This window comes from Heterocephalus glaber, unplaced genomic scaffold (genome assembly GCF_053883595.1).
Source record: "Heterocephalus glaber isolate CG9 unplaced genomic scaffold, H.glaber_assembly_v1.0 deba00001460, whole genome shotgun sequence".
NCBI classification, from domain to species: Eukaryota; Metazoa; Chordata; class Mammalia; order Rodentia; family Bathyergidae; genus Heterocephalus; species Heterocephalus glaber.
The window spans coordinates 54411-71770 of record NW_028258307.1 but is presented as its reverse complement, the minus strand read 5'-3'; the positions used below and the strand labels follow the sequence as shown (position 1 = coordinate 71770).

The following is a 17360-nucleotide window of genomic DNA, read 5'->3' as shown; positions in this document are numbered from 1 at the left end:
ATGTACAATCTTTCCTGGAACATAGAAAACAATTGAGATTCTTGGTAAAAATAGCAGGCAGATTGTGCCTTGCTAGTATAACTTTCTACTGGTCTTTCATCTTTGTTCTACATTGTGTGAGGTTATTGCTTTATAAGTGTCTGGAGGATGCAGTCAAAGTGAACCCCATATGCCCAGAAAGGAAGCCTTGATGAGGTGCAGAGTGTGTGCAATCAGGGCGCATCACCTGGCATGTGGCCCTGATTGGGTTTGCTCAGTGGTCTCCACTATATAAGGGGAGCTCAGGCAGAAGAAGCATTTTCCCAGGAAGGAGGAGCTGCAGTGCTCACCACTTTGGGAGAAGAGCGACTTGCTGCCTGCCTGTGAAAACTCCTGAGAAGCTAGAGGGCTTCACTGTCTGCAGCCTTGGCTCCTGGTGAAGTCGCCAGACTATTAGATGTGAGACGTGCTTAAAGCAGATCCTGCCCATTGTTAGATGAATTGCTATCTTCTGATGCTTAAGTTTTATGGTAAATTTATTTTATCAGCAGTTCTTACCAGTCCCATTCCCTATCTGTTTAAATTTTAAAAATGTTTATGAGTCCATGTTTGCAGATCATCATGTTTGGTTCCCTGTGTGGAGTTGGCCATGCACAGCACAGCTGGGTGCCTTTTTCATCCCCTACCCCTTCCTTCCCTCACCCTTCCTCCATCTCTGGAGAGTTTCTCTCTACTTCCCAGTGTCTCCTCTTTCTTTTGCTCTTTTTTTATAGTTACATCTTTAAGTTCATGTGTCTGAGTTATTTTCTTTAGCATAATGGTCTCAAGTTGCATCCATTTTCCTATAAAGGACTCTAATTTAATTTTGATGGTTTTGTCCCTCTTCTATCGCTCTCTCAAATGTATATCAAGGATTTGCTTCCTCCATGATTGTGGATACATTTTCTCCCATAGAGTAATGAATATTCATAAGGTCTCATAATACTTAAATTTTTATGACTAAATTTCAAGCTCTTAATTGGGATGTCCAATTTCAAGGTTTCTTTATGCACACATATCCGGAAGCTGCTGTACTAAATAGCACATACAGAGTCCATTTTCTTTATCATAAAATGTCCTGAGTTTCTGTGATCTACACCTTCTGTTACTTTTCTAATTTGCACTTGCAATAATGTCTTTCCATCTTTACATTCATTATTTTTTATGTGTATTACTGTGATTCTTAATTATTACTTTGCCTTTTTGGTATCCATGCTCCTATAACATATTCAAGGGATTTATTAAAGTTAATATGTTAAAGGGATATACTTTTCCTCAGAACACTGTGTTTTGCTTCATGTAAGTATTAATATAGGTAATACAAAGTGATATTTCTGTTTTGAAATTTAAAAATATTTTCCAAGTTATTTATTATAAAATATACTATTTGACAGTTTTTGTCCTGTATCTCAAAACTCATTTACTAGGGGTGTTTTCTGATATGTTTCTGTATTGCATATCAATATTCTTATGAATATGAGTCTTTCCTCCCAACATGTAACCACTTGTGTTATATAGAGAGGATAATTTAAACATTGAAAACTAGATTTTTTTTTCTAAGTAAGGGAGTTTTGCATGTAAATTTCTGTAATGTAAGCATAATATTGCTCTCACTCGTCATGAATTGCTTTGCAAAATTTGGAATTGAAAATTCATGCCATGTTTGTGTTGATTTGTAATCTATTTTTTTTCTTTTGGTCTCATTTTCCTTTTTTTATCCCCCCCCATTGTTTATTGGTACATTTTAGGTATAAAATACAGTTACATTCATCAGTGTGACCTTGTACCATTACATGAGTATCTTGGTTTTTATTTTTTTCCCCTTCCCCTGCCCTCCCTGCACCCCCTCCACCCTTCCCTATTTTCAAAGACTTTGTTTCCATTTTTTTCCTTTTCTCATAATTTTTCTTTTCCATTGTTTCCTTTCCCTTACCCCTCCCACTTCCCCTACTCCTTTAGAGCATGTCTTCCTATTACACAATATCAATAATACATTTTAAAAATTACAATATCAACATCTAGGAGACATTACCACAGATTTTACAGAATTTAAAAGGATATAGAAAGCATATTACAAAATCTTTCTTGAAATAAATTTGACAACTTCTAAGAAGTACCTTGGAAGACAAATTAATGAAACTGACTCTGGAGGAAATATAATATTTGAATACGACCTTTTAAAGAATGTATATTCCTAGCTTGAAAACCTACCTTATGCAAACAACAGGCTCATACATATTTTAATTGATAAATTATATCAAATATTTAAACCAGAAAAAAAGGAACACTTCTCCCCACATTTTAGCAAATCAACATTGTGCTAATCCTAAAACTGGATAAAGATAATAGAAGAAAATGTATGAACATAGATAGAAATTATTTTAAGAAACCAAACTACTTGAAGTCAGATATGGTAGTATGTAGAAAGTGCTTTTATTATAGGGATGGCAGTGTTGGTTCAGCGTTGGAAGTTCTGCCCCCAAAAGTCATCTTTCTGGCAGAGGAAAGGAAAAAGCCATATGATCCTGTCAGTAGTTGGAGAAAAATTATCGGACTAAATTCTACAGCTGCTCATGGTAAAATCTATCAAGAAATTAGAAGTAGAAAAATACCTTCTCAACAGATCAAAGGCATGTATTCCATACTTCCAGCGAGAATGCCTTATATGAATGGAGAAGATACAATGCTTTCTCCCTAAGGTGGGGAACAAGGGCAGATATGCCTACTCTTCATCTGTCCATTAAATTTTGAAATATAGGCCTAAAGCAAAACAGTCTGGCAATAAAATGACACAATTAGGATAGGTTTGGCAAGGTAAAAGCAAAATTTTTATATGTAGGTAAAAAATCATGTACAGAGAAAATACTAAGAAATCTCTGGGAGGCCCTAGAACTTGTATTTGAATTTAGCAGGATTAGAAAACAAAAGGTATATGTAAAACTTCAGGTCTATATATACTTGCTATAAAATAAGAATTCGATGTTGAAATTGAAGTTATGTAGTAAAAAAAATTAAAGTTATGTAGGAGTATAAAGACCTAGAAAAGTAAAAAGAAAAAGAAACAGTGTTGTAAGACATTTGCTACCTAATTTTAAGACTTCCTGTAAAGCTGCAGTAATCAAGGCAGTGTTGGTGTAATGAAAGACATATATCTCATTGGAATAAGACAGAGAAGCTACAAATAGAACCACGCATGTATGGTCCACTGAGTTTTAAAAGACTATTAAACATTAACATTTTATAGAATATAAACTCAAATCAAGAGCTGAAGAAAAGATAGTGTTTCCAGCAAATGGCACTAGAACACCTGTTATCCATATATACAAAATTACCCTTAACCCTTTATTTCTGTACATAAAAATAATTCAAAAGAATCTATGAACCTAAATATGAAAGACTGAAACTCGAAAACATTAGGGAGAAATTATAAAGGATAGTGTTTATGAATTTAGGGTAGGGAAGAACTTCCTTTGATACAGAAAACATGATATAGAAAAGAAAAAATTGATAAATGAGATTCCATCAAATTTGGAACTTTAAATGACATCATAAAAATGAAAAGTAGTCCTTAAACAGACCATTTTTACAATGCATATAACTTATGACCCGAATATATAAAGGACCCTTACAGCTCATTCATAGACAACCCAATTAAAAAGTAGACACAAGAAGATGTTAAATAGCCAGAACAGCACAAGAAAAGGTGTGCAATGTTAGAATCAGAAAAATACTAATCAGTACAATGACAAGATTGAATTATACACTCATTAGGGAGATGAAGTTAAAAGCTTTAAAAAGCTTTGTCATGACTTTTTCCTTTTGTTGGATTCTCCCGTTTTGCATTTAATTTCTCCAACCCAACAGATTCATTCTTCTGGGCTTAGTGGCATTGGTATCCTCACTGTCTTTTAATAGGATGTTGTCTAACATTTTTTGAAGTACTACTTTCGAATTCATGAAGTTCCTAAGGTGCTCTTTATCATGAAAGTATCTTATTTCTCCATCAATTTTGAAAGATAGTTTTGCAGGATACATCAATCTGGGTTGGAGACTGTTTGCCTTTAGGGCTTGAAATACATCACTCCAAGCTCTTCTTGCCTTGAGGGTTTACATTGAGAAGTCTGCTGTGATTCTGATGGACTTTCCTTTGTATGTGATGTGTTTCTTTTCTCTCACTGCTTGTAGAATATTGTTCTTCTGTTGGGTTTCTGGAATCCTAACTATTATATGCCTAGGTGCAGATTGTTTTTGATCAAGGCCAGTTGGATTCCTATATGCCTCACTTATCTGTATGTTAAGTTCTTTTCCCCTGCTTGGGAACTTTTCTGACAATACTTTTGTGAACATTTTTTTAAGTCACCTGCACACTCTATTGTTTCTTCCTTGGTTCCAATCAATCTTCTGTTATTCTTCTTTGCATCATCTAGCAGCTGCTGGATTGCTTTCTCATGGTCCCTTACAATTATGAAGCAATTTTTCTTTTCCTGATCACTAATTGCAATCTTATCTTCTATATCTGAAATTCTGTCCTCACATTGGCTCATTCTGCTGTGTAGACTTTCAATGGAGTTTTTGATCTCCTGGAAATCTGTTTGTATCTGTTGTATGGATTCCATTTGTTTCCTATGTTGTGATTCCATCTTGTTCCTCAGCTCCTCTCTACATTTATTAATCATATCTAGCACTATGAGCACAATCTCTGCTGTTATCTGACACATTTCTGATTTCATTTTTTCCAGATCCTCTTTTTTTGCCAGTTCTTGGAGGCCAGGTAGTTGAGTATCAGAGTGTTCCATCTCTTTTCCCTTTGGGGTTGCTGAAGGTGATCTGGAAGTTTGGTTTTGAGACTGTTTACAAGTCTTCTCATTTCAACTCTGGAGGGTGAGGGAGTGCTGTTGGCACCTGTGTGGTTCACCTCCTCTGGGCTGGGAGCAAAGAGATGGATGGCAACCGAGAAATCCCTTCCTATGGGATGGGTGTGGTGTGACAGTTGGTGGCCTGGAAGCCCTTTCCTCTGGGCCAGGAGGAGCGAGAGAGATGGCAGGCCAGAAGCCCCTTCCTATGGGCTGGGAGCAGTGGGACAGATAGCTGCTCAGAAGCCCCTTCCCCATGCTCGGATAATACTCCATTTTATTTTTGTAAAAAAACACATTTATTTTCCAGTCTCCAGCTGATGGGCACTTGGGCTAGTCCAAGTTTTAGCTATTACAAATTGGACTTTAATCTACATGGGTCCACATATAGCACTGTGATATGATTCTTTTAATTCTTTGGGATGATACCCAGCAATTGAATACCTGTTTCAAAAGGGGCTTCCAATCCTAGCTCTCTGAGGTACCTCCATCCAGACTTCCACAGTGGTTGCACTAGTGTGCATTCCCAGTAATGGAGAAGGGTTCCTTTCTCCACAGAACCCCACCAGCCTTTGTTATTGGATGATTACTTGATAGCAGCTATACTTCCTGTGGTGTGGTGGAATCTCAGGGTTGTTTAGATTTGCATCTCTCAAATGACAAGTGATGTTGAACATTTTTTCATATGTTTATTTGCTGCTTTTACTTCTTTGTCTGAGAAATGTCTGTTGATTTCAGATGCTCATTTTTGGATTGGGTCTTAAAGTTTGGGTGGTCTGATTATTTTTAGTTCTTTATATACTCTCAATAGTAGATCTTTGTCTGCAATACTGCTGCTGAAAATTTTACCTCCTTGTGCATTGACTCTTGAGAGTGTACTGGATTCTTTTGTTGTTCAGAAGCTTTTTAATAAGAACAGATCCCACTTGTTGATTGTATGTCCTAGCTACAGCAATTAGACAAGAGAAAGAGAAAGAAATGAAAGGAATAAAGAGTTAAATTGTCATTATTTGCAGATGACATGATGCTCTATATAGAAGACCCCTAGAATTCCAGCAAAAGTATTCTAGACTTAATAACCAAATTTAGTGCAGGAGCTGGATACAAGGTCAACACACAGGAATCAATAGCTTTCCTATACATGAACAACAGACTCACAGAGAGAAATGGGGCCAAAAATTGCTTTCACAATAGCATCCAAAACACTGAAATACCTAGGAATCAACCTAAGAAAAGAAATCAAAGACCTCTACTCTGAAAAATATAGCACTCTGAAAAAACAGATTGAAGATGATATCAGAAAATTGAAAGACATAGATTTTGTTCTGTTGAATTATTTTTAATTTTTTCAATATTGATGTCTATTTTGTAAGCATTTTCATATTCTATTTTATAGTTTTAATAACTATTCATGTTAAAATTTGGAAACAGAATTTTAGAAATTTGATTAGAGTAATGGCTTTCTGATCAATCTTCTAAAAGTTTCATATTTTGACCTCATCTTATCAATAGCTATGGCTGTGTTTTTCTTTATGCTCATTTAGTTGACTTCCCTTGAGCCAATGGATCATTTGAAGAAAAATTCATGTATGTATCATGTGAAAAAAGAAGTCTTCCAGGGTCACTAACACCTATAAGAGTTGAATAGGTGTAGGTTTTGGAAGACATATTTGGGTATACCTAGGAAGGAGCAATCCTGCCGGGCTGCCTCACATTCACTCTGAGAAATACTTTGAATCTTAAATTTGGCAATCATGGTTGTGGCAGTATTTTATATAGATATTTCTACAGCTTTCAGGAATAGAATCTTCCTTTCTACTCACCATCTTCTGTGTCACATATATGTAAGGATTCTCAGATTCCAAATAGCCTTATAAATGTCTCCAGTAGCAGACTCTCACATCACTGTTCATCTTCCCATTTTTGCTAAATGAAACATGATAAGTCAACTTTTAATTGTAAAGTGAGGATCAGGAAAGGTAGGGGATATCAATCCCAAGGAATTTCACCTTTAAAACAGAAGAGAATTCATGAGCTTCAATGATTAGAGCATTGAATTTGGAGAGATGGAAAGTCCTAGTAAAGAATCTGTTGTTCCTAATAAATATAAAGATTTCCTAAGTCTGTGGACAAGGGAGACTGTGGAATGACTGTAGATCAATTGCAGAGAAGTAACCCATGGGAATCAATGCAGGGATATTTCTAGATGCTGTATTAAACTGAGTAACTTCATCCCTTTAAAATATTTGTTTCTAATCATTTGGGGGACAATGCCTATGCTCTTATATTTGATATTTGAAATACATGAATAACCACTCCTTTACCCAAATGGTGTTCATAGGATTGACTTTGGGTTGCCATCCTTGAAGAGGTAAAGTGAAATGGAGTCATTAACATGGTCCTAGTCCAGTGTGACTGGTGTCCTTTTGAGAATAGGAGAGGAGAGCACTACCATGTGCTCAGGGAAGGCCACATAGAAACAAAAGGAGAAACCAGCATGCAGGAGCCAGTCCGCCCGTTCCTAGACAAACAAGCCCTGTAGAACTTTTCATCTCAGAATTGTAAACAATAGTTTTCATTTCTATCCACTCACTCAAACACTTTGACATGGCAGCCCTGCTGGCATTTGAATAATTGTATGTTAGAACAAGATTGTTAAAACTATATCGAATTCTCTTTGGTAGCACAAAAGAAAATGTATGAGTATTAAGAGACAAGTTTAAAGTTTGTAATATTTATGGAACAAGGAAGAAATCTCATTGAAAAGGACAGAGACAGAAAAAGACAGAAATTACTCAACACATAGACAGGATCTATCACTAGTGATCATGTAGTTTGACAAAGATCAGCATCATGATCCTGAGCTGGAAGATGCAGGCATCAAGAAAAGGGTTCTTTGGAAGATCCCCCATTCCTGATGTTTAGGAAAATATGTAAAAAATGTCCAAGAAAATAGAAAATGCAAATCTCTATGAGTGTTTGAATTGGTTATTGTGTATTCAAATGGAGGGTAAAATGAGGAGAGGTTTCATGCTTAGGAAATGGGGAGAATACAGAGTTATTTGCCAAATGGTACAAATTTCATGTGCTTAATAATATCTTTTTTCCATTAAATATATTGGTGAATTTTAGGTACAGAATACAGTTGCATTCAGCATTGGGATCTTGTACCTCTACATAATGCATCTTGGTTCTTAATTTTTCCCCATTTCCTAGGCCCCCCTTCACCCCCTCCACCCTTCCATATTTACAAATACTTTGTTTCCATATTTTTCTTTTTCTCATATTTTTTCTTTTCCCTTCTTTCCTTTACCCTAACCCTCTCACTTCCCCTACTTCTTTAGACCTTTTCTTCCTATTTCACAATATCAATTACACATTTTCATTCTTGTTTACATTTTTAGTTTTTCACACCAGAGAAACTATTGAGATAAAGACCATCTATTCCAATTTTCTGTAGGGTTTTTTTCATCATAAATTGGTGTTGAATTTTGTCAAATGATTTTTATTCATCCATTGTGATGATCATATGGTTTTTGTCCTTGTCTCGGTTAATATCGTGTATTACATTTATTGATTTGTGTATGTTGAACCATCCTTGCATCCCTGGAAAAATCCTACTTGATCAGGGTTCATGATCTTCTTGATGACCCCAGGTATTCTGTTTACCCGTATCTTGTTGAGGATTTTTCCATCTATGTCCATTAGGGATATTGACCTGTAGTTTTCTTTTTGGATTGGGTCTTTCCCTGGTTTTGGAATCAAAGTAACACTTGCTTCCAGGAATGAATATGGAAGTATTGCTTTCCTTTCAGTTTCATTGAAGAGTTTAAAGAGTAATGGTGATATTTCTTCTCTAAATGTCTTGTAAAATTCAGCAGTGAAGCCATTAAGACCTGAGCTTTTCTTTGTAGGTAAATTTTTAAGAAAATTTTCAATTTCAATGATTGTAATTGGAGTGTTTAGAATTTTTATCTTCTTCATTTAACTTTGACAATTTGTATATATATAAATCTGTCCATTTTGCATGTGTTTTCCTTTTTATTAGAATACAGGTTCTCGAAGTAGGTATTGATGAACCTCTGGATTATTGCTGGATCTGTTGTGACTTCATGTTTTTTATTCTTAATTTTTTTTTCTAAATTGAGCCTTTTCTTTCTTTTTTTGATAAGGTTGTCTAAAGGTTTATCAATTTTATTTCTTCTTTTGAAAAACCAACTCTGTTTCATTGATTTTTTTGTATCATTCTCTTTGTCTCCATTGCAGTGATTTCTGGTCTAATCTTTATAACTTTTTCCCTTGCACGAGCTTTGGGCTTGTCTTCCTCTGTTGTTTCTAGGAGCTTTAGATTGAGTATTAAGTGTTTATTTGCATTTACTCTGTTTTTCCACTGTGGGCATTCACTGCTATGATTTCCCCTCATAGAATTGCTTTCATTTTTTTTTTTTGGTACCTGGGATCAAACTCAGGTCCTTGTGCTTTTGCAGCATGTGGGGAAGCCATTCACCTAAATCCTCAGCACAAAATTCCTTTCATTTTGTCCCATAGATTCCTGTATATTGTATTGTGATTGTCATTTCTTTGTTAAAACTGTATAATTTGTTCTTTAATTGCCTCTGTGACCCATTGGTTGTTCTAGAGAGTGTTATTCAATTTCCATGTGTTTGTGAAGTTCTTGTGGATTCTTATGGTATTGGTCTCCCGTTTAATTTCACAATGGTCTGATAATATGCATGGGATAACTTCAATTCCTTTGCATTTACTTAAACATGTACTATGAACTAGTATGTGGTCTACTTTGGAGAATGACCTGTGTGCTGGTGGAAAGAATGTATATTTTGATTTTGAGGGCAGAACACTCTGTAGATGTCTATTAAGTCTATTTGTTCAAAAGCTTGGTTCAGTTCTAGAATTTCATTGTTAATTTTTTGTCTAGATGATCTGTCTATTTGAGACACTAGTGTACTGAGTTCCCCCACTAAATTGTATTAGGGGTTATTTGGTTTTTTTCATATCCCTTAATATTTGTTTTATATAATTGATGGCATTAGTAGTTGGTGCATATATATTTATGATTGTTGTCTCTTCCTCTTGAATTGTTCTCTTTACAAGGATGTAGTGACCAACTTTGTCACTCTTAATTAGTTTTGTTTTGAAATTTACTTTGTCTGTGGTAAGATTGCTACCTCTGCTTTTTTCCAGGTTCCTATTATGTGGAGAACTGTTTGCCAACATTTTACTTTCAGTCTATGAGTTTCTTCTTGAACTAGGTGCGTTTCTTGTATACAGCATATTTTTGGATTTTGCTTCTTAAACTTTTCCACCAGTCTGTTTCTTTGGATTGGTGAAATAAGGCCACCAACATTGATGATTGTAACTGATATGTATTGACTTTTCATTGTCATGTTATTTTCCTGTTTTTGGTTCTTTTTTATTTTCCCCCTCACCCTTTGATTTCCTGCCTTGCCTGATGGATTTGCTCTGTTGGGCCTCATGGAGTTGTGACCATCATTATCTATTTCTAGTTTACATTTTAGAATTGTTTAGAGTGCTGGTTTGCTATTCATGAAGATTCTCAGGGATCCTTGTCATGGAATTATCTTATTCTTCCATCAATTTTGCAAGATAGTTTTGCAGGATACATCAGTCTTGGTTGGAGGTTGTTTACATTTAGGGCTTGAAATACCTCACTCTAGGCTCTCTTTGATTTATGGATTGGTTTTGAAATGTCTGTTGTGATTCTACCGGGCTTTCCTTTGCATGTGATTTGTTTCTTTGCTTAACTGCTTGTACTATTTTGTTCTTCTGTTGGGTTTCTGGGATCTTGATCATTATGTGTCTATGTGTAGGGTTTTTTATCATGGCTCATTGGCATCCTCTATGCTGCACTTATCTGTATGTCAAATTGTTTTGCTTGTTTTAGGAAGTTTCCTGTCATTAATTCTGTGAACAATATTTTTTATGTAATTTGTACTTTCTCCTGCTTTTTCCTGGAATTCTTTCAGTTTTATATTATTGTTCATTCCATCACCCAGGAGCTGTTGGATTGATTTCTCAGGGCCCGTTACTATTTTTGAGAGATCTCCATTTTCATGGTCAATAACCACCATCCTGTCTTCTTCTTCTTTTTTTTTTTTTTGGTACTGGGGATTAAACTCAGCTACCTGAGCTTGCACAGCAGGCAGCAAAACCACTGAGCTAAATCTCCTGCCCATCCTGTCTTCTATATCTGACATTCTGTTTTCAGATTGGCTCTGCCTGCTGTGTATACTTTCAATAGAGTTTTGAATCTCCTGGATATTTGTTTGAATCTGTTTCATGGATTCCATTTCTATCCTATGTTGGGCATTCATGATTTCCATTTCTTTTGTATTTTGGGTATTCGTGGCTTCCGTCATGGTCCTGAAGTCATCTTTTTTTAATCTGTTTCTCTTCTAGAGTCTCTGGTTATGTCTGTCACTCTGCTCACCATCTCTGTATTTATCTAGGATATTTTTTCTGTTTTGAATTTTTCTAGAGCCTGCTTCATCTGTTTCATTACTTCCTGTGCTATCAGTTCAAGGTGAATAGGTGGTTGATTATCAGACTTTTCCACCTTGTTTCCCTCCAGAATTTGCCTTTTCTGAGCTGGAAGTGTGGATTTGTGCCTTGCTTAAATATCTTGCCATTCTTACTTTTGTTGTTGTACTGTCCTTGTTTTAATTCCTGAGTTGATACTTCAATATTGCTTATTGTATGTACCTTTATTGATTGTAATTAGAACTGTTATGGAATGATTGCTTCTCAGAGATGTCTTCCAGATATAGCCAGTTGTTATGTTTTGAGTCTCTAATAACTCCTAGGCATTTATATTTTCATTATACTAGGAAGGAAAAATGATTAGATCAATCACAACACCTTAGCCCAAGTGATATACTTAGCAACAAGATGGCATCAAGCACAGGTTAGAAAATGACAATTTGTAAGTTATTAATCTATCACCTTTAACCATGTGAATGAAATGAAAATTGAGGCCCAGCCCAAAATATGTTTATAGTGAATAAATTCATCAATATTCCAAATTTACCCTTAGAAAGAGTTTGGGAGGAAGAGATAAATGTGTAGAAGTATAGGGAAATATTAGCAGTGAAGCCAGAGAACACAGGCAGATCATGCAAACTCTAGGAAAATGTTGAAGACAAGAGGAAAACACAGAATGAAAGAACAAAGACAAGAACAAAACAACTTAACCAATAGGGAGGCTAGAAACTGTATTTACATTCCTTTCAAACTAATGAGAATTGAGAGGAAGAAAAAGAAAAGAAAAGAGAAAGAATAAATCTGAATTAGGGCAGGAAAAAAAGGGAAGATGAAGAACAATGTGGGAGAATGAGAGAGTGAGACAGAGAGTAAAAGAAGAGAGAAACAAAAACAAAAAGCTTGGAAAGAGTAGAAAAAAATGAATATGAGACAAAAGTAATTTAACAAATAAAAAATAAAAATGAAGGGCTTTCTTCAGGGTATGTCTCTGCTGTCACAATAGACAACATGGGCAGCAGTAGGCAGGTCTAAGTCAATTAGGCTCAGGGAGCCAGCAACAGAACCCTTAGATTCAGGCTGATTTTTGGCTGTGTGTCCCAAGTTGAGCTCCCTGACCTCCTTCAGGGTTGAACTCTGCAAGGTTCTACTACAGGTTCCAGCTGCCCTTACCCTGAAAATAGTCCAGGTTTTGATGGGAGATGGTGATCCCTCTGACTTACTAACTAAAGTGTTCTGGAGTGCCTTCATTGCAGAGATTCCCTTCACTTTTCTAACAGACTTTCATTTTTGTCAAGGAGCTTGAGAGTGAGGCCCTCTTCCTGTTTTTCACTTCTGCTCTATTTTCTGGAGCTTGGGACAATGGCCTTTAGGACTCCCTGGGCCCCTGTGGTGATTTTCCAGGTAGTAGGACAGCCAGAAGGCCAAAGACCAGCAAGTTCAGGTTTGGAATGGTGGTGCAGGCTACTCACTCAGAGGCCAATGTAGAGGTGGGGTGGCAGCCCAGCTTCACACAGCTCAGCTCCTCACCCATCCACTCTGTGCTTGGATCCTGGGCTAGAGACTTCTTGATAAAGCCAAAACTAGAAGACATTGTACTTGCAATGTTTCTTTCTATTATTAATATTAGAAATGTCATTCTGAGTTTGAATCATGTCCATTTTATAAAATGTGAATCAAAACCCAGCCAGAACATGTAACAATATTAATATCAAGGTGCAGTACTTGGTTGTATTAAATTTTTGCCTACTTATATTGGTTATGAGACAAATTGGTTAAAGCTCTAAAAGATCAGAGATTTTGTTAAGATTAAACTGATAAAATTCTATGTATGTATATTTGGCAACACAGTTTCATATATTATAATGTCTTATTTTATTCAAATACCTATATAAACAAGTCCATTGATTATACTTTTATTCACAACAAATATTCTTTATAAATGAAATACAGTTGCCTGTACACTTATTATTGAGGGTTTTGGAGACACATTACATTTCCTAAAGTCTTTCTCACATGCAAGCAAAGGTCTGCATATAAATGTAAGGTAGGTGTGTTATGGAAGTGATGAGTAACACAAAACTGAACTGCATGGGCTACAGCAAATCCTTTAATGAAATGTCCCATTGAGCCAGGAATTTTAGTTAATGATCCTCATAATTTATATGTGCACTACTTCGGGGCAGTACTGGCTTAAGTAATGGTGGGAGTAAATGCCAGCAGACTGAAAAATGTGTAATCCTGTTACTTTCTGAAGCAGAAGATTTTAAGGGTCACTTATGTAGGGTGGGTGATGGTGAATGAGCCCCCAGATGAATGAGTGTCTGTGTCAATTCTTCCCTTTATACAACATCTAACCAAGATTGGCATCCATTCCTGGAGAGCAAGGTTCAACTTCATGGCTGAGAATGCAGGGTGGCATCTAGGAAATGTGGCGGAGGTTGAGGGATCATTTCTACCAAATGATGCAAATCTAGTGTAGTTTGAAAAATTCTACCATATTTATCTAAAGATGGAAACTAAGCTCCACATGGGGATGGCTCATAGCTATCTCTCTTTTGCAATCAGAGAAGGAATTCCTTACATTTAAAGTAAAAGGCTGAATAGGCTAATGAATAATAGACGCAATGCTTTTCATGTTCCTATCTATGAGATGACTGCATTTGTGCCTTATTTTTTAACCAGAACTACACACTCAAATTTTACTTGGGAAGAGTTGAGACCCTTGTGCTTTTGTCCAAGTTCACTGCATTTTCTGCTGCTTGGCAGTAGGCTCATATTTCCTTGAAGATCTGTGACTTCCTAACAGATGAGTTTAAATCCTCAGCACAGACTGCCATCTTAATAACATTTTTCTCTATCCACAGATTCATTGCTTAGTTGTTATCCTGTGACAGAATCTGTACTGGAAAGCAACTGACAACTCTGTGAATGGCATTGAATGAGCAGGTGAGTAAGAATGGGTTTTTCTACTGGTATTACAAGCTCATTGAGAGCAGATAGTAAGTCTTAAATCCAAGTAGGAGGGATTAAGGAATCTATATTTCAGGGAGGATTTTATTCACACTAAGGTAATTTTAATGGTTGTAAATGTATAATGTCTTATTTACTATATAATATGTATACAATGCTTTAATATAAAAATATTTGCCTATGAGTTTCAGTATCTTTGCGTATGTGAATCTACACTATGGCTTTGTACTTATAGAAGAAATGTAAGATATTTTCTCCCTCATTGAGTTCCTTGTTCTTTTTATAGAAACACTGACCTCCTTGCCTGTGCTGCTAACTCTAGTGCTGTTAGAATTGTGCTGGATGCAGGGCATAGCTGTCTGTGAGATGTAGAGCACTGCAGCCCATGGCAGTGAGGGAGTTAAATATTTCACCAGGTGAATTCGATCAATAGGGAGGCAAACATTTTCATATCAAGTCTGTAAGCTCTGGAAGAATAATGAAAGATATTTAGGAAGATTTGCAATTGCCAATCATTTAATTAATTTTACACTTAATAAATTGAATAGTACCTCCTTCAATGTGGAAAAGGCTTCAAAGTATAACCGAAAATACTTTATTGTTCTGGACCAAAGTCATAGTACTTTCATGTCAATAATTCAGATATTTTTATATTTGATGGATGCATGTTACTATTGTATATTATTATTAATTAATTGGTTGTAATCTTAACTCAAGAGTGTAGTAAGGGAATTCATATAACAAAACTAGAAGGCTCTGGAAATTTTTTGAAGAACTGAACATGTGGTACCTCATCTAAAGCTTCTTGAACATGTGAATATAGTGACAACATTCATAAAGGAGACCTTCAAGAATAATATTGGGAGTTTTCTGAGAAGATTGAGAATCCTCAGAGCTCAGGAAAGTTCATCTAGAACAAAGCCCAATACCCCAATTAGAAAGATTTGTGATGAGTCCTGCTTGGCATTTGTTCTGAGCCTCACTCTGCAAATTTGATTCCATTCCAGTACAGACAGAACACAGCCACAGATGGTGACAGTCATGCAATTCAGCCAGTGATCAGGGATGGTGGTTAATCCTTTCACTGTCTTTGGCCTCCTTATGAATAATACAAACAACAATTATAATAAATGTCTTTGAGATAGGAAAATCATCCTTTGGATTGTTCCACATTCACATCAGTATAAAATTGGTTAAATAGATGAGGGATGTGAGGTATATGAATGAAAATGAAACAACCATAGTCATTCTCACTAATGGAAACCAAAACAGTGATAACAATAATTCAATTCTTTATGTAAGAATGTTAATCAAAATGATCAGGGCAGATATTTTTCTGTGAAATTGTGAAAATGAATATTTCATAGCAACCTTCATAAAAGTTATAACTACCATTCTATTGACAAATTTCAAAGGTTTTCAATACCACATATGTAAAATTTCTCATAATGTAATTATTATCCTTCATAACAATGAATTTATGAGTTCAGAGTGGGTTTGTAAAGAGAAACAATACTGTTGCCCTAAACAATTCAATTTCTCTGTATCCAGGCTTTCCTCTGCCTCTGGGCTATAATCTGAGTTTTCATGGAAAGAACTTTGTCACTATTCCTCTATCTAAAGTGTAGTGTCTATGATCTTCTAGAAGTTACTGACCATTGAAGATGTGAGCATAAAATTCACCCCAGAGGAGTGGGCCCTACTGGATACACCTCAGAGAGAGCTGTACAGAACTGTGATGGTGGAAAACATTAATCATCTCCTATCCCTTGGTGAGTCCACCATTGTCTCTATCTATATTCAGTCATGCAAGTTTTCTAGCATTAGTTTTCTAGAATGTGTGATGCATACCCAAATAACTCTCTGTCTGAATTTGTTTATAAACCATACACCTTCATGAAAGAAAGTTTTCAATCACATTCATTTACAAGATGTTTTTAACAACCTTGAATGTTGATTTGATCAATATTTCATGCCTTTATTGCAAGCAAATCTGCAAAACCCAGAGTAAAACTGTGTATTAAATGAATGTTTTCAAAATTAGAAATTCACTAAATTATTGGAAAAGTATTATTTTAAACTCAGCATGTTAAGTTTTGAGCCGGACATGAAAATAAATGTAATGTGAGTATTCTTGAAATGTTTGTGTCAGATTCTATTTAAATAGTATTCATTTTAACCATGGACATATGTATTTTATTATTTTTGAAATATTGATAATTCTGCATTTTATTTAAAAACGGGAATGAATATAAGAATCCTGACAGAGAATCCTTTTTTGGTACACATTCTAGATTTCCATTTAATATTCACAAATTCACTCAGTGATGTTTTCTGAATATATTTCCTAGGTCTAACTTCTACCTCCTTATTTCTTCTCAATTGCATCCCATGTACTTGATCAAAATATTTTTGTTGCCACAAAAATAAAAACGTGCTTGCTTCCTTTTCCCTGAACAGGATACCAGCTCTGCGAATCAGATCTAAATTTTCTTTCAGTGGACAAAGAAATGCTGTGGAGGGTGGAAGGAAGAGTTATTCCTCAACTTCAGAGTCCAGGTAGGGACCCCTGAGTGGTGCTTCAGTACAGATCAGAGTGTGGTCAGTATGTAAAGTGAAGGCTTTTAAAGTGAGTGATGCTGTGTACAATGTGGGAGAGGACATGGGTGAATTTTTCAAGATTTCTCAGGATTTCTTTTACATGACCATCTTCAGCATGTGTATTTATCTTTGCTTTTGCTGGGGTTGGATAGAAGATTTATGTATACACTGGAGTTACCATTTCATATAGGGGCTATTGTCCTCAGAGATTCCATTAAGGATCTTTCTCTCTATACCTGAACAGGCTGTCACCATTTTAATTTTCCATAATTTAATCTTTACAAACTTCTATAATATCCAGTGCTCTATATTTGTACAACTTCTCATTGAACCTCTCTTAACATATGTATGTGGTTTAAGTGACAGTATTTGTTATCACTTGTTTCTTTGTACTTGACT

At 35.7% G+C, this 17360-nt stretch overlaps 1 protein-coding gene across 1 annotated transcript in view; it reads left to right on the top strand.

Annotated features, from left to right (window-relative positions):
* The first annotated feature begins 257 nt into the window (after positions 1-257).
* LOC147826853 (putative zinc finger protein 705G) overlaps positions 258-17360 on the top strand; it is a 30200-nt gene continuing 13097 nt past the window's right edge. The window contains exons 1-4 of the mRNA XM_087216725.1: positions 258-509; positions 14255-14336; positions 16006-16132; positions 16821-16919. Coding sequence (XP_087072851.1) covers positions 14319-14336; positions 16006-16132; positions 16821-16919 — 244 coding nt within the window. The 5' untranslated portion in view covers positions 258-509; positions 14255-14318. The remainder of the gene's footprint in view (positions 510-14254; positions 14337-16005; positions 16133-16820; positions 16920-17360) is intronic.